Source organism: Pseudorasbora parva, chromosome 6, assembly GCF_024679245.1.
Source record: "Pseudorasbora parva isolate DD20220531a chromosome 6, ASM2467924v1, whole genome shotgun sequence".
NCBI lineage: Eukaryota > Metazoa > Chordata > Actinopteri > Cypriniformes > Gobionidae > Pseudorasbora > Pseudorasbora parva.
The window spans coordinates 8,771,012-8,793,985 of NC_090177.1; the positions used below are offsets into that span (position 1 = coordinate 8,771,012).

The 22,974-nt window shown below is 39.1% G+C and overlaps 1 protein-coding gene across 2 annotated transcripts in view; it reads right to left on the bottom strand.

The window, feature by feature from the left end:
* Window positions 1–22,767, bottom strand: part of podn (podocan) — a 32,087-nt gene extending 9,320 nt beyond the window's left edge. The window contains exons 1-7 of one of the 2 annotated variants that reach the window (XM_067447158.1): window positions 22,487–22,767; window positions 18,433–18,792; window positions 16,973–17,066; window positions 13,876–13,940; window positions 3,968–4,077; window positions 3,735–3,891; window positions 15–130 (exon numbers count right to left, since the gene is read on the bottom strand). In XM_067447158.1, coding sequence (XP_067303259.1) covers window positions 15–130; window positions 3,735–3,891; window positions 3,968–4,077; window positions 13,876–13,940; window positions 16,973–17,066; window positions 18,433–18,681 — 791 coding nt within the window. In that variant the 5' untranslated portion in view covers window positions 18,682–18,792; window positions 22,487–22,767. Of the gene's footprint in view, window positions 1–14; window positions 131–3,734; window positions 3,892–3,967; window positions 4,078–13,875; window positions 13,941–16,972; window positions 17,067–18,432; window positions 18,918–22,486 lie in introns of those variants that run through there. The other variant, XM_067447157.1, reaches the window with a different exon arrangement.
* Window positions 22,768–22,974: the final 207 nt, after the last annotated feature.

Below are 22,974 nucleotides of genomic sequence, written 5' to 3' on the forward strand. Positions count from 1 at the left end.
TCAGTCATGCTGACCTGAAGGTCTCGTTTTCCACGCCATCATTACTTAAGAAGTTGTTTTGTAGGTAAAGTTCTCGAAGACGAGACAAATTATCGAATGCACCACCGGGAATCTTCTCCAACTTGTTGTTCTGCATAAAAACAGACAAATGATCATATAAACAAATCATGTCTGTATATTTTTCTTGTTATTAAGACATCCTGTTGTTGTTCTTATGATAATGCATTAAAATATGGCACATCAAAACTTATCAAACCACGTTTGAACCAATGACATTTGCTGTTATTGACAATCTCATTCTTTACAAATATGGTGCATCAAGACTAACAATGCACTGATACTAAAATTTTGATATTGGAAAAAACAATCTCTGACTTTTTTTGTGCCATGGCTGATAACTGATAAATGCCTGATATTTCAATTCTAAACTATTGTGATAAAACTAAAAAAAATTTTTTTATTGTGCAAGCAAATTACATATATTCCAACAAAGTAGAATACAAGTTTCTAAATATGCTAATTGTTCATAGCGATTTAAAAAATAAAAGTTTAAAACTCTCGCTCTGAATAAATAGGAATGAGTGAGACTTGAGTGACCAATTCCTGTAGGCCTTTGTTATAATATGTAATGTACATAAGTTCAATATGATTATATTATGTATTTTAAGTGTTGTTCAATAAAAAAAACATAAGATTAACTTGCTTTTGATACTTTTTTAAACCAATTATTATTGCTTTGTTAGTATATGTGTATTTCAAGTAGGGCTGGCAAACAATTAATCGCAATTAATTGCAGCCAAAATAGAACTCTGGGTCTGTGTAATACTGTGTGTGTTTGTACTGTGTATAATAATTCTGTATATTTGAGTACACACACACACATGTATATATTTTAGAAATTTTGCATATATATATATATATATATATATATATATATATATATATATATATATATATATATATATATATATATATATATATATATATATATATATGCAAAATTTATACACACACACACATGTATATATTTTAGAAATTTTGCATATATATATATATATATATATATATATATATATATATATATATATATATATATATATATATATATATATATATATATATATATATATATATATATATATATGCAAAATTTATATATATATATATATATATATATATATATGCAAAATTTCTAAAATATATACATGTGTGTGTGTGTACTCAAATATACAGAATTATTATACACAGTACAAACACACACAGTATTACACAGACCCAGAGTTCTATTTTGGCTGCAATTAATTGCGATTAATTGTTTGCCAGCCCAATATATATATATATATATATATATATATATATATATATATATATATATATATATATATATATATATATATATATATATATATATATATATATATATATATATATATATATATATACCATATATATACCATATATATATATATATATATATATATATATATATATATATATACCAATTCCAAAAAAGTTGTGACACTGTACAAATTGTGCATTTTTGAACACTGTACAATTTTTCTTTTTATATTTATTTTATATTTTAAACTTATATTTTATTCACAATAGAATATAGATAACATATCAAATGTTGAAAGTGAAACATTTTAAAATGTCATGCCAAATATTGGCTCATTTTGGATTTCATGAGAGCTACACGTTCCAAAAAAGTTTGGACAGGTAGCAATAAGAGGCCGGAAAAGTTAAATGTACATATAAGGAACCAATGGAGGACCAATTTGCAACTTATTAGGTCAATTGGCAACATGATTGTGTATAAAAAGAGCCTCTCAGAGTGGCAGCGTCTCTCAGAAGTTAAGATGGGCAGAGGATCACCAATTCCTCCAATACTGAAGAAAAAAATAGTGGAGCAATATCAGAAAGGAGTTTCTCAGAGGAAAAATTGCAAAGATTTTGAAGTTCTCATCATCTACAGTGCATAACATCATCCAAAGATTCAGAGAATCTGGAACAATCTCTGTGTGTAAGGGTGAAGGCCGGAAAACCATACTGGATGCCCGTGATCTTCAGGCCCTTAGACGGCACTGCATCACATACAGGATTGATACTGTAATGGAAAACACAAGATGGGCTCAGAAATACAAATACTTGTCAGTGAACACAAAGCACCGTGCAATTTGCCATTGCTGGCTAAAACTCTATAGGTCAAAAAAGAAGCCATTTCTAAACATGATCCTGAAGCGCAGCTGTTTCTCTGGACCAAGGCTCATTTCAAATGGATTCTGGCAAAGTGGAAAACTATTCTGAGATCAGACAAATCAAAATGTAAAGTTCTTTTTAGGAAAACTCGGACACCATGTCATCCGGACTAAAGAGGACAAGGACAACCCAAGTTGTTATCAGCGCTCAGTTCAGAAGTCTGCATCTCTGATGGTATGGGGTTGCATGAGTGTGTGTGGCATGGGCAGCTTACACATCTGGAAAGGCACCATCAATGCTAAAAGTTATATCCAAGTTCTAGAACAACATATGCTCCCATCCAGACATCGTCTCTTTCAGGGAAGACCTTGCATTTTCCAACAAGACAATGCCAGACCACATACTGCATCAATTACAACATCATGGCTGTGTAGAAGAAGGATCCGGGTACGGAAATGGCCAGCCTTCAGTCCAGATCTTTCACCCATAGAAAACATTTGGCGCATCATAAAGAGGAAGATCCGACAAAGAAGACCTAAGACAGTTGAGCAACTGGAAGCCTGTATTAGACAAGAATGGGACAACATTCCTATTCCTAAACTTGAGCAGCTTGTCTCCTCAGTCTCGAGACGTTTGCAGACTGATATAAAAAGAAGAGGGGATGCTGCACAGAGGTAAACATGGCCTTGTCCCAACTTTTTTGAGATGTGATGCCATGAAATTTAAAATCAACTTATTTTTCCCTTAAAATTATACATTTTCTCAGTTTAAACATTTGATATGTCATCTGTTGTATTCAGAATAAAATATTGAAATTTGAAATGTCCACATCATTGCATTCTGTTTTTATTCACAATTTGTACAGTGTCCCAACGTTTTTGAAATCAGGTTTGTATTTTATATATAATTTTTTTTCCCTTCCGTAAATACATTCATGCATGTGTGTAACAATGGTTGTACACAGTACACACACACATATATCATGTAAACACAAACTTTTATTTTGGATGTGATTAATCGTTTGACAGCCCTAATTTCAAGTAATTTTAAAAGCTATTGTTCACTTAGGTCTAGTTTTACAGATTTCTCGATTAATCGTCAAAAATTATCGACCGATTACTTAATTAACAAAATAATCGTTAGTCACAGCCCGCAAATTGAAAAATGTTGTGACTTAATAAACTCCTCTACACCAGTGCAGCTGCGAGCAGTGAGTGCTCGAGGGTTCTGATTGGTGGAGAAAGATGAGGTGGTGGAGACCAGAAAAATCTCTCACTTTAAAAGCTCTCAGATCAAAGCTCTTCATTCATTACACAAAACTCTCTATGGTTTCGAAGATTTGAAATATAGTGCATATTGACCACTTTTATGGTGTTTTTTTGTGGAAAAAAATACCAGTTAAAATTTTACACAATGCATATGTGTGATTCATAGAAGACCGAATGTGATTTAGAACAACCTGAGTGTGAGTTAACAATGACAGAACGTTTGTTTTTGTGTAACACTTTATTTAATGAGCTCTGCAGTGGTCTTACCTTCAGGTGTAGGCGGAAGAGGGCAGCGGGCAAACCTTTAGGGACATAACGCAGGAAATTACTGGACATAATGAGGATCTCGAGGTTGTCTGATCCATTAAACATGTTCTCCGGAAGACCGGCATCCGTTAGCTTGTTGTTATGGAGATACACTGACCTGAAGCACAGCACACAGACTGTTAACACTCACTAAGCAACACATAAAACAAGTGAAAAGAGCATTTTGAGCTTACTTCAGAGCAGGCTTCTGGCCAAATGTGTTGGGGTAGATTTTAGTGAGCTGGTTAGCAGCGAAATCAGCGCTGACCAAAGAGGGAGGGAGGTGTCTGGGAGCTGCTGTGAGCTGTGGATCATGTCAAAACAAGTCGGTCATTACAGCAAAATGAACACTGACACAGACACGGTCATGAAGCAGACGGGGTTATTTACATGGGAAATGATGGACAAGAATGATTTGAGTTGAAATTATTTTATTATTCTAGAAGTGATTCCAGAGACATTGGCTCTCTGCAGTACATTACCGTTCAATTATGTATTTATTTGATCAAAAAAATACAGTAACATTTTGAAAAATTATTACATTTTAAAATAACCATTTTCTATGTGAATATATAGTAAAATATAATTTATTCCTGTGATCAAAGCTGAATTTTCAGCATGATTACTCCAGTCTTCAGTGTCACATGATCCTTCAGAAATCATAATATGAGGATTTTATTAATGATTTGATAATTATGAGAATTATCAGTCAAAACATTTTTACTGCTTCATATTTTTGTGCAAACATGTGACCACTGATAATTGATATTTTCATTATATTATGATTAAAAGGTTTAAAAGTACAGCATTTATTTTAAACAGAAATCTTTTGTAGCATTATAAATGCCTTCCCCGGTCACTTTTGATTCATTTGCAGGTTTGCGTTGCACGACATTAGGAAGATCCGACCGTTCCTAACAGAACATGCAGCACAGCTTTTCGTCCAGGCCCTGGTCATTTCTAGGCTTGACTACTGCAATGCGCTTCTGGCTGGACTCCCTTCATGTGGATCCAGACGCTTCAAATGATTCAGAACGCTGCAGCACGTCTAGTCTTCACCGAACCCAGAAGAGCCCATGTCTCGCCTCTCTTCATCTCTCTGCACTGGCTTCCACTCACTGCTCACATCAAGTTCAAGGTGCTGACGCTTGCTTACAGACCCACCACAAACTCAGCTCCCGCATACTTCACTCGCTCCTACGAGTCTACATCCCCACCAGAAGCCTTCGCTCGGCATCACAGAGCGGCAGGGCATCCCTTTCCAGAACATTTTCATTCACTGTTCCCGGGTGGTGGAACGATCTTCCAACCTCCATCCGGAAGGCAGAATCACTGACAACATTCAACAGACAGCTGGAAACTCATCTCTTCCGTCAGCACTTAACCTCATCTTTAAAAAAAGAAAAAAATATCCCTCTCTATTCTAGCTTAAGGCTACTCTGCATGGGTAATGTCCAAAGCTCAATATTTCAAGCATTTTTTTTTGTTATTTTTCATCTCTTCATGACGGATCGCTTCATGTGTTCCTCAGCTGTAAGTCGCTTTGGATAAAAGGGTCTGCTAAATGAATAAATGTAAATGTGAACAGCATTGGCCAAACGCTCTGGAAGTGCCACACTGTTTACACTACATCAACAGCGTGAGTCTGACACAGGCTAGAAGAAATTGTTGAATTAGGTCATTATTTTTGTGCATTAAAAGTATTATTGTCGCTTTGTAACATTAAAGGGTTACTTCAGCGATTAGCATATGGCTTTGTATCAGTAGAAACCCTGGAGTATAATCAAATGATTGTGCTTATTTATGCTCATTTATGACTCCTGCAGCGTTAGTGCTGTGAGACTCTCACGGCGACTCGATCATTACAGGGAGTGCAGAATTATTAGGCAAATGAGTATTTTGACCACATCATCCTCGTTATGCATGTTGTCTTACTCCAAGCTGTATAGGCTGGAAAGCCTACTACCAATTAAGCATATTAGGTGATGTGCATCTCTGTAATGAGAAGGGGTGTGGTCTAATGACATCAACACCCTATATCAGGTGTGCATAATTATTAGGCAACTTCCTTTCCTTTGGCAAAATGGGTCAAAAGAAGGACTTGACAGGCTCAGAAAAGTCAAAAATAGTGAGATATATTGCAGAGGGATGCAGCAGTCTTAAAATAGCCAAGCTTCCGAAGCGTGATCATCGAACAATCAAGCGTTTCATTCAAAATAGTCAACAGGGTCGCAAGAAGCGTGTGGAAAAACCAAGGCGCAAAATAACTGCCTGTGAACTGAGAAAAGTCAAGCGTGCAGCTGCCAAGATGCCACCAGTTTGGCCATATTTCAGAGCTGCAACATCACTGGAGTGCCCAAAAGCACAAGGTGTGCAATACTCAGAGACATGGCCAAGGTAAGAAAGGCAGAAAGTCGACCACCACTGAACAAGACACACAAGCTGAAACGTCAAGACTGGGCCAAGAAATATCTCAAGACTGATTTTTCTAAGGTTTTATGGACTGATGAAATGAGAGTGAGTCTTGATGGGCCAGATGGATGGGCCCGTGGCTGGATTGGTAAAGGGCAGAGAGCTCCGGTCCGACTCAGACGCCAGCAAGGTGGAGGTGGAGTACTGGTTTGGGCTGGTATCATCAAAGATGAGCTTGTGGGGCCTTTTCGGGTTGAGGATGGAGTCAAGCTCAACTCCCAGTCCTACTGCCAGTTTATGGAAGACACCTTCTTCAAGCAGTGGAACAGGAAGAAGTCTGCATCCTTCAAGAAAAACATGATTTTCATGCAGGACAATGCTCCATCACACGCGTCCAAGTACTCCACAGCGTGGCTGGCAAGAAAGGGTATAAAAGAAGAAAATCTAATGATATGGCCTCCTTGTTCACCTGATCTGAACCCCATTGAGAACCTGTGGTCCATCATCAAATGTGCGATTTACAAGGAGGGAAAACAGTACACCTCTCTGAACAGTGTCTGGGAGGCTGTGGTTGCTGCTGCACGCAATGTTGATGGTGAACAGATCAAAACACTGACAGAATCCATGGATGGCAGGCTTTTGAGTGTCTTTGCAAAGAAAGGTGGCTATATTGGTCACTGATTTGTTTTTGTTTGGTTTTTGAATGTCAGAAATGTACATTTGTGAATGTTGAGATGTTATATTGGTTTGACTGGTAAAAATAAATAATTGAAATGGGTATAAATTTGTTTTTTGTTAAGTTGCCTAATAATTATTCACAGTAATAGTCACCTGCACACACAGATATCCCCCTAAAATAGCTAAAACTAAAAACTAAAACTTCCAAAAATATTCAGCTTTGATATTAATGAGTTTTTTGTGTTCATTGAGAACATGGCTGTTGTTCAATAATAAAATTAATCCTCAAAAATACAACTTGCCTAATAATTCTGCACTCCCTGTATATTGGACAGATACGTTCAGCATTTAATTGTAGTGTCTTCTCCAACTCAGTCACAGTAATCCAGTAGTGGTGGCTTTGGGAATGGCCTCACAGGGCAGTGAAGCATTCTGGGAATTGTAGTCTTTCATCCCCATGAGACAAAATACATGTTCTGTCTTTTCTCAGTCTAGAAGCCACCAAATTCAAATATAATTTCTCATTTCTACTACATTAATACAGATTCATCTTTCCAGCACTGAAGTACCCCTTTAAGGTTGAACCACTGGCGCCATGTGGACTATTTTAACAATGTCTTTACTACCTTTCTGGACTTTTAAAGTGTTAATTACTTTGCTGTCTATAGTGGGGTCAGAAAGCTCTCAGATTCCATCAAAAAGATCTTCATTTGTGTTCACAAGATAAACGAAGGTCTTATGGGTTTGGAACGCCATGAGGGTGAGTAATCAATGACAGAAGTTTCTTTTTTGGGTGAACTAACCCTTGAATGCACCCTTGCTTAATAAAACTATTATTTTTATTGTATTGATCCCAAACTTGTGAGCGGTGTGTTGGAAATCATTTGCCTGAGGCAATGTGTAAATTACACAAATTAGCAATCAATATTTCAAAATATTTGAGTGCAGAATGCTGATATTGACCAATCATATTCCGGTAAGCCATCTAAAATATATTAAAAATTGACATGTTAAAAAATGTAAGAAAAGAAAAAGCCTGGTTATATATATTAATTTTAATATAGTATATATTAATTTTCATTGGTAGTTTTTACCCCAAAATATTAAAATCATATTACAAATTAAAATTGAATCCTGATTCTCAGGATGTCAGCACAGCATTATATTAAAAGCTCTGGATTTCCATTGTCATTTGGTGACGGCAGAGCTGCAATTCAACTTCAACATACTCAAGGAGAAATACTTCATGTTCAATGAAAAAGTACAGTTATGTGTGCAAAAGAAAGATTACGGGAGTCATGGACCATGATCCTCTAAAAGAGCTGAAGTGTGAGCGTTCAAGGCCTCCGGCATGTGTCTGGAGATTAAAGAGAAGGTGTCCGGAGATCCTTCTGAGCGCAACCGTGCGAAGCGAACAGATGATATGAGCAGAGAGCTGACAGAAGACATACGACCAATGTCACTTTCCCTTTTTGCACTTTCAAGCTGCAAGCTCACACTATAATTGGTGTTATTTTGGTGTTATTAAGTTTTCAGCAATGAGCTTTAATGATGTGTTTCATTATTTTTCACATCTAGATTTCACTTTGGCGCACAGAACTCAGGACCTGAGGCCCAAACTCTATGCAAGTATGTGAATGGCACCTCTAGCTAGGAAAAATATCCAATACGTAATACAATGCAAGTTCATGCTGCATTTTCAGTGTTGCCACAAGAAGCACTCTAGCATGAATTTGCAAAAATTATGGGTGCATCCAAAATTTTAGGGCTTGATAAATCTGTAAAAGGATGATTTCATTTTACTAGACTGAGGTGGCGGTTTCTGAGAAAGGTTCTACAGAACACAACAAAGAAAGTACAGGTAAAAAGTGCTGATTATTTAATGCGTAGTAAACACACCTAACATCACAAACTAAAGTCTGAATATATTGCATATATTTTAAGCCAGGGATTTTCAATCTTTCAGATGCCACAGACCCCCAAATACGATCATCCTCGTGTGAGGGACCTCCACTCTAAAAACTAAAAAGGCATCTGTCTTTTATACAATGGGAAAAATATTATTTGATAAATCTAAAAATAGATATTATACTGTATTATACATGTTTTTATACTCACTTTAATATACTGTACTGTATTTTTTAAATTTGTTTCATTTTAAATTTAATTTATGTACACTATACTGCCAAAACTACAGGTTGAGGTCAGGACTCTGTGCAGGCCAGTCAAGTTCCTCCACACCAAACTCAATCATCCATGTGTTTACGGGCTGACGCTTTGTGCTCTGGTGCGCAGTCATGTTGGAACAGGAAGGGACCGTCCCCAAACTGTTCCCACAAAGTTAGGAGCATGAAATTGTCCAAAATGTCTTGGTGCGCTGAAGCATTATGAGTTCCTTTCACTGGAACTAAGCGATCAAGCCCACTTGGCACAATGCAGTCAGGCAAGTACCGTTCTACTGGCAATCACCAAACCTACATTCATCCATTTGAATTGCCCAACAGAGAAGCGTGATTGGTCACTCCAAAAAAACACGTCTTCATTGCTCTAGAGTCCAGTGGCGGCTTGCTTTACACCACTGCATCCCACGCTTTGCATTGCACTTGGTGATGTAAGGCTTGGATGAGCTGGAAACCCATTCAATGAAGCTCTCTACACACTGTTCTTGAGCTCATCTGAAGGCCACAGAAGTTTGAAGGTCTGTCGTTATTGACTCTGCAGAAAGTTAGTGACTTCTGTGAACTGTGACCCTCAGCATGCGCTGACCCCGCTCTGGCTTTGTGGCTGATTTGCTGTTGTTCCCAATTGCTTCCACTTTGTTGTAATCCCACTAACAGTTGACCGTTAAATATTTAGTAGTGAGGAAATTTAATAAATGGACTTATTGCACAGATGGCAACCTATCACAGTACCACGCTGCTCCTGAGAGCGACTCATTCTTTTACTAATGTGTGTAGAAGCGTCTGTATGCCTAGTGCTTGATTTATACACCTGTGGCCATGAAGTGATTGAAACACCTGAATTCAGTGATTTGGATGGGCGCCCCAATACTTTTGGAAATATAGTGTATATAAATCAATGTAATATTTATTTATTTTAACCTAATTTTATCTATGTAATAGATTAATAACTAACTAATAATTAATAATTTTATTTGAATAGTTTTTTTTTTTTTTTTTTTTTTTTTTTTTTTAAAGGTTTAATTTAACCAACAATGAAAATGATCCTAAACATATCCTGGCTCTTCTGAGCTTTATAATGGGAGTGAATGAGAAGTAGTCCATAGCTCCAGGGGTTAAAAGAGGCTTTCTGAAGCAAAACCAGACATTTTCAAATAAAAAATATCCATATTTATAACTTTATATACTATAATCACTGGCTATCAGTACACTCTAAAAAATTCTGAGTAAAAACAACCCAATGTTGGGTCAAATATGGACTAACCCAGCGATTGGGTTGTATTAAAGGGTTACTTCAGCGATTAGCATATGGCTTTGTATCAGTAGAAACCCTAGAGAATATTCAAATTATTGTGCTTTCCCCCCTCATATCCCCCTGAGACAAGAGATTTATGCTTTTTATTTCTGGAAAAATTCCTCCTATGATGCAAAATGACGATTTTTGCATCATAGGAGGAACGTTTCCCCAGAGGCTAAAGACTACAGCCAGCAGAGGGAGCCATTTCCTCATGTTTTGAATCTGCGCATGGGGGATGGGAGATTACACTCAGCTGGCAGGGAGAGCTCAGCTTGCAGACAGGATCATTTAAACGGAGCTATGGTGAGCAATGTAAGTCTTTTAACTTCTCAAATTCATTTCTATGAAAGTTAAGCTTGCAAAGGCATGAACTGAAACGCGTGCCAGACTGAACTCCTGTGTGAATGTATGCCGCGAATGTAGTCGCGATTACCTCAGCTCTCATCACTCGTGCAGTTAGTGCTCAGTGCTGTGAGACTCGCGCGGTGACTCACTCATTATATTGAACAGACACGTTCAGGTTTTAATTGTAGTGTCTTCTCTAACTCAGTCACAGTAATGAAGTTGGTGGTGTTGGGAATGGCCTCACAGGGCAGCGAAGCATTCTGGGAATTGTAGTCTTTCATCCCCATGGGACAAAAATACATTTTCTGTCTTTTCTCAGTCTAGAAGACACCAAATTCAAAAATAATTTCACATTTCTACTGCATTGATGACCCAGTTTAAATACAGATTCATCTTCCCAGCGCTGAAGTACCCCTTTAAGCAAATATTTAACCCAACCGCAGGATTAAAATAACCCAATTGCTGGGTTAGTCCATATTTGACCCAACATTGGGTTAAAACAACCCAGCATTTTTTTGAGTGTATTGGCCGTATGCGAGTCGAGTTCCGGTGGAAGCCAGTGATTAAATTATAAAGTCATAAATATGGATATTTTTCTTTGCTTCACTTTAGAAGGCCTTTATTAACCTCCTGGAGCCGTCAAAAAACTGACTCAGTAACACAAGAATGCATGTAGCAGGTCCAGTGGGATCAACGGCACACATTCCCATCATCAGCGCGCATGTTTCTAGCATTAGCTTTGGCTTTCATTGGAGCCTGTTTAGCCCCGTTCGGACGGTATTCGTTTCTCGTGGGGTCGTTAGGTATTTTTAAAATTGCTAGGCTGTGATTTTAGTGTTGTCCGAATCAGAAGTTGTGAAAACACCACATGTACATTAATTTAGCTGCCGTCCGAATCCACATCACTGAGTTTAAAAGAAGAGATCAATTAAACATTCACTGTTTAAATCCTTATTTGCAGATCTGAATTGCCGATCACTGCACGATAAAGGTTGTGCTTCACTGTAATTTAGATGCATTTTCAAGCACTTTTATTACTGACATGGATTGGAACGTATTTACAAGAAAAGAGAAAGAGAAAGAGAAAGAGAAGAAAAGCACATACACATTAGTGAATAGTTAATGGATTAATGAAATAGGTTGTTATTATGGCAACAGTCACATTAAACATACAAACCAAGCAGCTTTATTTCTCCATTTTTAAAATCACAACATTCAACATTGTGAGATAAAATACAAGACAGAAAAACAACTCTTCCAGCCAGGAATAAAGCACCATCCGAATGCATGAGTTTTATCACTGGGGTGCCATGCAAATGTATGTTAATGGATGAGAATTGATCTCTTCTTGTAAAAGAAGAGATACGGATGGGAATTAAATTACCACTCGACCTTGGTGTTTGTCAAAAAAAAAAAAAACACGTAAATTGGCCAGGGATTTTTATGCTGGTGGTGGGAGAAAAACACTGGGAATCTGAATTCAAACGGCAATAAAAATCACAGACTAGCCCCTGTCAATGACATAAATACCTTACGAGCCCATGAGAAACAATTACCATCCGAAAAGGGTTTTGGTCTTAGTTTTCCAGAGCAACGGTGAGATTACACTAAAATCTCAGCAGGATCTCTTTCTCTTGCTGTTATCCTTTTTTAAGTCCATCAGCTACAAATCTGCCCAGCACCCGCTCTGGAGGTCGCCGGGACCGCTTTAGCTCCCACCGCCTGGCGTGCACAGCTGGGTGATTAACAGCGAAAGCTGGCACGGTACGTCCAGAGACGAGGGCGCGCTAAAGCCTATTGCCACCGCGCCGCTGTTACCAGCTGGCATAAGAACAATCCACTCCACTGACGGAATGAGGGATAGTGGGAGCTAAACAGCAGTGACCACGCCGCTCGAGCCAAATGGCTCCCAATAACACGGATACTGACTGACTCATGACCAACATAAACATCAAACTCAAGTTCCCACCAGCCAGCGTTAAACAGACCTGGGAAAGGCCTGGAGAACAAACGTTACACTCAAATGTTAGCTACTCTCATGGGCCCGAAAACCCTGGCCTTTAAACGAAACTCGGTCTGGTTTTATGTCGAAACATGCTTTTTTTTATGACTGGCAGGGACGATGAGTTCGTTATGAAAGGCACGTACACTTGCCAACAAAAATCTTGCAATTAAATCACACCACAGCAAATCTGATTACATGATAAACAGCGCAACACAGGAACAGGTTTGGCTTTTAGCACAACATGCTAAAACTTTGAGGATAAAGGCATAATTTGACTTGCAAATGTGCTCCAGATGCGAGTGTTGTAATCATAAATGATCAGACGCACCATTTTCACCCGCTGGACCATAACAAAAAATCCCCCAAACCAGGCCACATAGTAACAAGCTGACAGCCTCTGGGAACATTTTACCAACCGCAAAGCAACAAATCATCTAGCTTCGTGACAATTAGAACACGAGAAGATATAAAAGTGAAATTTGGTTGCAGAAATTGCTCGTTTAGAATTCTTTGTTGTTATGATGCCACACAAAATAGCTCATTAGCATATGACCGCCCTCATTTGCATGCGAACTGATATTGGCTGCGTTAAGGTTACCTTTTTTAATGCCCTATCCTTACTAACTGGGAAGATGCTCCCTGCAGAGCCATGGGTGGAGCGTAAAGTCCAGCTCCTCCTCTCTAGATGTATTTTGGGCATAATGGGTGGAGCTAAAAGGTACAACAACACCCTAACCTTTCCCACAACTCTATTCCCGCCAGCCATTAGATCCACATGGACTAGGTCAAGCTCAGACCATGACATCCAGAGACTAGTTGGCAGATATAGGGCTCGGTTTAGTCAACCATAAAACACAAATCATAAAACTTTCATTGGAGCATACAAGTTAGTAATTAAAAGGGGAATGGAGAGAGAGAGAGAGAGAGAGAGAGAGAGAGAGAGAGAGAGAGAGAGAGAGAGAGAGAGAGAGAGAGAGAGAGAGAGAGAGAGAGAGAGAGAGAGAGAGTTAGAGAGAGACAGAGAGACAGAGAGACAGACAGAGAGAGAGACAGAGAGAGAGAGACAGAGAGACAGACAGAGAGAGAGACAGAGAGAGAGAGAGAGAGAGAGAGAGAGAGAGAGAGAGAGAGAGAGAGAGAGAGAGAGAGAGAGAGAGAGAGAGAGAATAAACATTGATGACTCACCTTATTATTTGCCAAGTATAAATAACTCAGCCTTTCCAGAATATGAAACCCTTCATCGTCAAGGCCTGCACACACACACACACATGCATGCACACACGCACACACGCATGCACACACACACACACACACACACATTATTCTTAACATGATGCACATTATGTTCGTACACTGTCAGAAAAAAAGGTACATTGCTGTCACTGGGGCGATGCCCTAAGGTACAAAACTGAAAAGGTACTCATATGTACCTTTAAGGTACTAATTCAGACTCTTAAAGTACTGATATGTTAGCCTGACAAGCCAGACCCACATCAAGATGTTTGGTCTGGAAACTCACCATTGACAGCTCAATCTGAGGGGCGGGATAAACGGTTGTCTTTCAAACTCCCTCTGCACGCGATAGGATAGCGCTACACCAACCAGAGCAACGAAGGTGAAGCGGAGCTCGTTGATAGATTAAACATTCGCCGTATCCGGTCGGCTAAACTCCGAACACATCTTCCCTTTTTAAGAATGACTTCAGTGCCGCTCTTTGTTCTTTTCTCAGAGAAAAGCTTAACTCCAAGTCTTCCAGAGTTGCGGTCAAAGCTGATACGAAAGACCGCCGTTTGCCAGTTTCTGTGTTTACTAGAAGCACGCAAACGCAACTCGGCCGTCGTCATTATGGCCCCGCCCGCCGACTCAATACACGATGTGATTGGCCCGGCAAGAGTTAGGCAATAACAGCTCAGAAGGGTATTGAGAGTTGCTAGACGAAACTCGCGGGCAGATTAGATTTGCTGCCGCTAGGGTGCGTCTAGATTTCTAGGCTATTGATATGTGCCTTTTAAGGTACTAATATATCCCATTTAGGGGTGAGTAAGGTACAAAGATGTACCTTTTCACTTTTGTACCTTAGGGTACCAGCCCAGTGACAGCACTGTACCTTTTTTTCTGAGAGTGTACGGATATCTTCTGTCTCTTCTCCTCACCAAAGCTGGATTTATCTGATCATAAATACAGTACAATCAGCAATATTATGAAATATTACACTTTAAAAGAGTTTTCTATATGAATATATTTTAAAAACGCAATTTATTCCTGCTATCAAAGCTGCATTTTCAGCATCATTACTCCAGTATGTCACACGATCCTTCAGAAATCATTCTGATATCATGATTTGATGTTCAAGAAATATTTATGATCATAATTAGTTTCTCAGCCTCCCTGGGAAAGTCTACTGGAGAGGAGAATTAAACCGATAGTGGAACCTCGGATGCAGGGGGAACAGTGTGGTTTTCGTCCCGGTCGTGGAACACTGGACCAGCTCTATGTCCTTCACAGGGTGTTGGAGGTTTCATTGGAGTTTGCCCAACCAGTCTACATGTGTTTTGTGGATTTGGAGAAGGCATTTGACTGTGTTCCTCGTGGCACCCTGTGGGGGGTGCTCTGGGAGTATGGGGTCCGGGGCCCCCTGCTTAGGGCTGTTCGGTCCCTTCATGACCAGAGCAGGAGCTTGGTCCGCATTGCCGGCAGTAAGCCAAATTTGTTCGGCATGTCGGTCTCCGGGCAGTCACCGGTTCTGTTCATAATTTTTATGGACAGAATTTCTAGACGCAGCCAAGGACCGGAGAGTGTCTGGTTTGGGGAGCACACGATTTTGTCACTTCTCTTTGCAGATTATGTTGTCGTGTTGGCAACCTCAGACCAGGACCTTCGGCATGCACTGGGACGGTTTGCAGCCGAGTGTGAAGCGGCTGGGATGAGAATCAGCACCTCTAAGTCTGAGGCCATGGTTCTCAGTCGGAAAAGGGTGGCTTGCTCACTTCAGGTTGGTGGAGAGTTCTTGCCTCAAGTGGAGGAGTTTAAGTATCTTGGGGTCTTGTTCACGAGTGAGGGAAGGATGGAACGAGAGATTGACAGACGGATCGGTGCAGCATCTGCAGTAATGCGGGCGATGTACCGATCTGTCGTGGTGAAGAAGGAGCTGAGCCGGAAGGCGAAGCTCTCGATTTACCGGTCAATCTACGTTCCTACTCTCACCTATGGTCATGAGCTGTGGGTCATGACCGAAAGGACAAGATCCTGGATACAGGCGGCTGAAATGAGCTTTCTCCGCAGGGTGGCTGGGCGCTCCCTTAGAGATAGGGTGAGAAGCTCGGTCACTCGGGAGGAGCTCAGAGTAGAGCCGTTGCTCCTCCACATCGAGAGGAGCCAGCTGAGGTGCATCTATTTCGGATGCCTCCTGGACGTCTTCCCAGGGAGGTGTTCCGGGCACGTCCCACCTGGAGGAGGCCCCGGGAAAACCCAGGACACGCTGGAGGGATTATGTCTCCCGGCTGGCCTGGGAACGCTTCAGGGTTCCCCCGGAGGAGCTGGAGGAAGTGGCTAGGGAGAAGGAAGTCTGGGCGTCTCTGTTTAGACTGTTGCCCCCGCGACCCGGCCCCGGATAAGCGGAAGATGATGGATGGACGGATAATCAGTTTCATGTTTTTGTGGAAACCGTGATACGTTCTCCATTTTTTTCAGGATTCTTTGATGAAAAGAAACCTCAAAAGAACAGCATTTATTTGAAATAGAAATCTTTTGTAACATTATGAATGCATCCTTGTTGAATAAAAGTATTAATTTCTTTCTTTCTAGAACAGGTACGTTTAAAGGAACAGTTTGATAAAAATGGTGTTTGGCATCAGTGACACCTTAAACAAATTCAGTCTGTTATTCAACCACAGCAATCATATATGGCTTCAAAATACTTGCAATTCATCATATGAGTAACATTTAGTGTGCTTTTTGTCCTCTTTTAGCTCACATGCATGCATGGAACCATATGTTAGGCGAGTAGGCCTAAATAATAACAGGATTATTCTTTTTTTATGTTAAAAATGTAATCTGATGTTTCTGCCGATTTATTTCAATAAAAACATTTTCCACTTCAAACAGTCATGTTGACCACACATGCAGGAAAGAGTGGAATCCAAACACAGCAGCTCTTTCACCACCCATCCCCTCTTCATCCCTCCATCCTGCTCTCTCTCTCTCTCTTTCATCCTGACCCTCTGTAACAGATTATTGTGTGCTGTTTTCAGCTGCTGTCCTCCGCTGACCCCATCAGCTTTACCTTGTGTCGTGAGGCGGTTGTTCTGTAAGTTTAGAGTCTCCAACTGCTGAAGACGTGACAGATGCTCCAGCGTGACCTCAGTGATTTGGTTATTCTGGGACAGAGCAGAAAAATAAATGGCATTTAACCCTATAAACACAGAAAGCCTCTGAATCAAAATGTCGCTTTGTACACAATCTACTACATGCCTTCTTTTTGTGCAAGTAAAAGTCATTTTAGTACAACTGTAAAAACCTCCGCCTTCAGGTGGTGACACGGATGGGAAATGTTTCCTGACTTTTATATAATAGGCGGAAGATTAACTTTTATATTTTAGAACTATTTCAAGATTGAGCAACTTAGGTTGACCTGATTGTCCATAAATGCTTTTTGGTTCATATGCGAGTATCAAATATGCACGTAATATTTAAAATAACAATAGTTTATTTATTCAGCAAGGATCAAGGATTCATGAAATTGATCAAAAGTTACAGTAAAGACATTTATAATGTTACAAAGGATTAAATAAATGCTGTTCTATTATATCAAAGAATCCTGAAAAACAAAAAGTATCATGGTTTCTACAAAAAAATGTTGAGCAGCAAATCCTCATATCAGAATGATTTCTGAAGGATCATGTGAAAGACTGGAGGAATGATGCTGAACTCAGCTTTGATCACAGGAATAAATGACATTTTACAAAATATATTCACAAAGAAAAAGTTAAAAAAGATCATTTGAACTTTTCTAAAAAAGTTATTTTGCTTTATAATAATTTATTATTAAAGGCTAATGCTTTTTACTGGATATTGATCAAATAAATGCAGCCTTTAAAGAGATTTATTTGAGAAAATATATAATAAAAACAATTTATATATATATATATATATATATATATATATATATATATATATATATATATATATATATATATGTGTGTGTATGTATATAATAAAGATTGTATAAATTATTAATTGAGCAGTTTAATACAACATTTTCGGAAGAGACTCAATCGATTTATATGATGGCTTTTATTTACATAAATATTCATCAACTGATACATCAGTTGTGGTAAAGGAAGCTCAAACATGTTCGCCAAATGAGGTTCATTCTCGTGTTATGCAGCACATTTGTCAATGTTTATGTGAATAAAAGACAGAAAATTTGAACCGAGCTACTCAATTCATATGGATACATTATCTCTTTATGAACTTTTTGAAGCGTCAAAGTGGTAGCCTAGTTGCGTAGCAAAAAATATTCACGCTTGTTCCAAAGATGAACGAAATTAGGTAGCTAGAATAACATTAGGTTAAATATGACTTTCCTTATTTTTCCTTATTTTTTTTTTTTTTTTGGTGAACTTTCCCTTTAACTTTTCAGATGCATGAATTTCATTCTGATTTTCAGCAAATGAACAAGAAACAAACCACTCAGGGAAAGTGCGCTGGGGAAACTATCTGCAAACAAACAAACCCACGCACCTGCAGCGAGAGCTGGCGGGTCTGCTCGGATAACTCGTGTGGGAATTCATTAAGGCTCGCTCCGTTACAATCCACCGCCCCCTCCCCGGTGCAGCTGCAGTTCTCCGGACAAGATATCTTTTGCTCCACATTTTCCACTATTCCGGGGGCGTCCTCCGCCTCTCCGTCTGTTTCCGCCTGACCGCGAACCAGGGTCCAGCCCAGCAGAACCAAACACAGCAGCTCCAGCAGGCCGCGACGCTGATCCATATCACAGACCCTGGAAGCGTTCGCTCGGCCAAACGAGATCCAAAACCCAGTGCTGTTCACCAGTCCAGTCAGAAACAAACCAGATCTGGACCTCCGGGCATCAAAAGAGACCTGAGATTGAAAAGGATTGATGTAAGTGTGTTTGTGCTGAGCATTGACACAAACGATTCGACTGAGCTTGTGATCCGACTCAAGTTCCATTAAACTTGATTCTATTTCGATGAATTGGGGTATCAGTGCACGGCAAATTGCTGCTTTATTTTAACCTTTATTGTAAGACAGGGCTTAAAAAACACCCATATGTTTTGTTGTTGTTTTTTAAGAAAGAGAAAAAAATAAGATCTTTTGACATCTGTCATTTATCATAGAGAGATGAGAGATGAATGGGTTTTCGCTGAAGTCTCCTGCTTCTCTGAAAAAGTTCTTCTGGAGGTTTAAATAAGATCAACACTGTCTCAAACAATAAATCAAAGTCTGTGATCAAAAGTCAAACATTTCACAACAAATTCATTCAAGACCAAATATATCATTTGAATGCTGGTATCATAAGACTATTTAAAGTCTTTTTCAAAAATGTACTTGTTGCTATACCTACATTAGGTCTCCTGAACAATTAGGTTTGTTATAAATAGTTTAGTCTCTAAAAAGAGTAGCACGATTTTTTGTTGTTTCCAAGTTGAATTCCCAGTTAATCCTATTAAATCTGTGTTCCAGTTCTCAGATAACCATATTTATTCATATATCTACAGTTTTGATTCAGTCATTATATGATTTATGCTTTTTTGTTATTCATATACACTGATCAGGCATAAAATTATGGCCACCTTCCTAATATTGTGTTGGTCCCCCTTTTGCTGCCAAAACAGCTCTGACCCGTCGAGGCATGGACTCCACTAGACCCCTGAAGGTGTGCTGTGGTATCTGGCACCAAGATGTTAGCAGCAGATGCTTTAAGTCACGAGATGGGGGGTTCATGGAACGGGCTTGTTTGTTCAGCACATCCCACAGATGCTCGATTGGATTGAGATCTGGGGAATTTAGAGACCTAGTCAACTCCTCAAACTCGTTGTTGTTCTCCTCAAACCATTCCTGAACCATTTGTGCTTCTCTGGAAGAGCCACAGCCACCAGGGAATACCGTTTCCATGGAATGCTGAACATGGTCTGCAACAATGCTTAGGTAGGTAGAGCGTATCAAAGTAACATCCACATGGATGGAGGACCCAAGGTTTCCCAGCAGAACATTGCCCAAAGCATCACACTGCCTCCGGCATGACTTCTTCCCATAGTGCATCCTGGGGCCATGTGTTCCTCAGGTAAGTGACGCACACACACCCGGCCATCCACGTGATGTAAAAGAAAACGTGATTCATCAGACCAGGCCACCTTCTTCCATTGCTCTGTGGTCCAGTTCTGATGTTTGGCGGTGGACAGGGGTCAGCATGGGCACCCTGACTGGTCTGTGTCTATGCAGCCCCATACACAACAAACTGAGATGCTCTGTGTATTCTGACACCTTTCTATCAAAACCAGCATTAACTTCTTGAGCAGTTTGAGCTCCAGTAGCTCGTCTGTTTGATCGGACCACACGGGCCAGCCTTCGCTCCGCACGTGCATCAATGAGCCTTGGCCGCCCATGACCCTGTGGCCGGTTCTCCACTGTTCCTTCCTTGGAGCACTTTTGATAGAAACTGACCACTGCAGACCGGGAACAGCCCACAAGAGCTGCAGTTTTGGAGATGCTCTGACCCAGTCATCTAGCCATCACAATTTGGCCCTTATCAAACTCACTGATATCCCATCCACTAGCTGTGAAGAAGAGATCATCAGTGTTATTCGTTTAGACTGTCATAATGATATGCCTGATCTGTGTATTTTCTTTATTCATTATTTAATAAACAGTCAGATAAAACATAAATTATTGTGGTGCTTTAATGATAATGTGGTGTATTTCACCACAGTAAATAAATGCAGGTATATTCATTCACCATGTGAAAGCACCCGAACCCCCCGATCTGAGAGCAGTTCTCTCTCAACGTGTTCATACAAACTTTAACATTCCACATCTGAAGTCTCGTTTGGAAGGAAAATGACCTAGGAAAAATGTTTGGAATGAGTTCCAACAATCTCAAACAGGTGTCTAACATAAACACAGTTCACATCGCTGTGAGAGCTGGAGGAGCTGGACTGAAGCGGCGGCTTGGGGGAAAGACTTTCTAGAAAAACAGCTGCAAACCTTACTTGAAAGACAATCAAATATAAAAATCTTAAACTTATTTCAGCTAATTGCCAAATAAGGCAACATGTCTCATTGTCATGAGTTTAACTTGATGTAAAATAACTCAAATGAAAACTGAAATAAAATAAATAAAAACAAATGCACAAAATGTGTTTATATTAGTTTAGCTTTTATTTTTATACATTCAGTTTTCATTTTAATTTTAGTTTAAGATTTATGTGATGTTTGTATTTTAGTATTTCTATAGCTTTAATTTTAGTTTACTTAAAAAAATTGGCGTAGGATTTACTTTGATTCAGTTTTCACTCTCACTGATAAAAAGTATTCTGTGGTGAAGTAAACGCTACAGAAAATACAAATCTAATTTCTACTCCAAAAAGTTAGTTCAGACAAGAATAATAAAAAAAAGAAGTAAATATTAGCATACACTTTAAGTGTGGTTTAATTAAGTGTTATATTGTTTGAGTAAAACGTATTTCAAAATTTCGAAACTTCAATGTAGTAGAAATTACAAGTTAAAATGACATTTTCTCTTTAATTTAAGTTAAGTAAAGTTTACTTAATTCAGTATTTGAAATTTCCTTTAAAGTAATTTGTATTTTTAGTGCAAATTTCACTGTTTTAGTCAGCAATAGCACAGCTCCAAACCCATCATGACTCTCATTTTGCCAAGTAGGTCATATTGTGTCAAACAAATATTCTTGTAACCGTACCCCGGTCAAGCCTTAACCGTGAACTTAAAATCTGACCGGAATCTTATTCCAGTATCAACAAGGATGTTGATCCAGGAACTTATTCTACTTGGCAAAATCATGGAGTCTCAGCTTCCCAAACACCCTTTTCACTGACTAATTCATGTACAGTGAGGTCCAAAAGTTATAGTCATTTTCATGGATTTTTGCAGATTGTTTTTAGTACATTGTTGCCATGTAAACAACACAACAGGTTCCAATCTATTTTATGAATTTAGTTTTAACTCTTAAATGGATGAATGTTTTGCCAACCATTATTACATATTGGGGTCTTTAGCGACCCGGTTCATCTAACACAGATGGATCTCTACCTGTGCCGATAATATAAACTCTCCTGATATTAGAGTAACAATTACAGAAGAATGAAATGAAGCATATTTTGTGACCTTTTGGAAGGGAAGGGTTCAGTTTGAGCAGACGTTTTATCCCATCATCACTGTCCTCATCAGAGCTCATTCAGCATCTGACTCATATTCACCATCTCAAACATATCCTCAAAACTATCATTTTCAACATCTTCACTATTAATATTTTGTATACTATATATACATTCTTAAACTTTTGGACCACATATTTAATGCTCAACTCGATCTTTCTCAAACAATAAAAAGACTCCTGTTCGCATTTTCCATTAAGTTCACTGTTATGTAACGCTTACTGCAACTCATGGGTCAGACACTATAAAACAGTAGAATGAAAAACACATGACACCAATATTACACCTGCTCAACATCAAAACAGCTGGAATCAGTTCACATGCTGGATCAGGAGGGGGGGAAAGCATATATGCATATTCAGAAAGTATAGATTCATACCTCAGTTCCCTCTGAAAGTATCCAAACAGAGTTAAAGCAAAAGTCCAGCGTGTCAGAGCTTCTTAAAACAGCCCAAACACATCAGAAGATCAGCAGCGCTGGAGAGACGCGGTCACCCGTTCTACCTTCCAGATGTGTGGAGAGCCAGAAAGGGAGAGAACGCAGAAGAGGAAAGAGGAATAAGTGGTGTTGCCAAAAATTAACGTCTTCTGTTCCTCTTGAAAACAACTTTTCCATGGTTGATATATGAGACTGGAGCGGATTTCATCTTCTGGGAAACATATTTTGCGCATACAGTGAGTAGAAATGTTCTCACTTTACTATATAAACAATATTATAAGTTTGTCACTCGCATCAAGAAAGTTCCCGAGCCGTTAGGAGACAAATAGGTCAAGCCAGAAGAACATGTGTTTTTTATTTGTCTCTTGGGTTTGATCTGCATCATTTATGCTCATGCGGTTCTTGGTAAATCTAATGTCCAGCCTAGC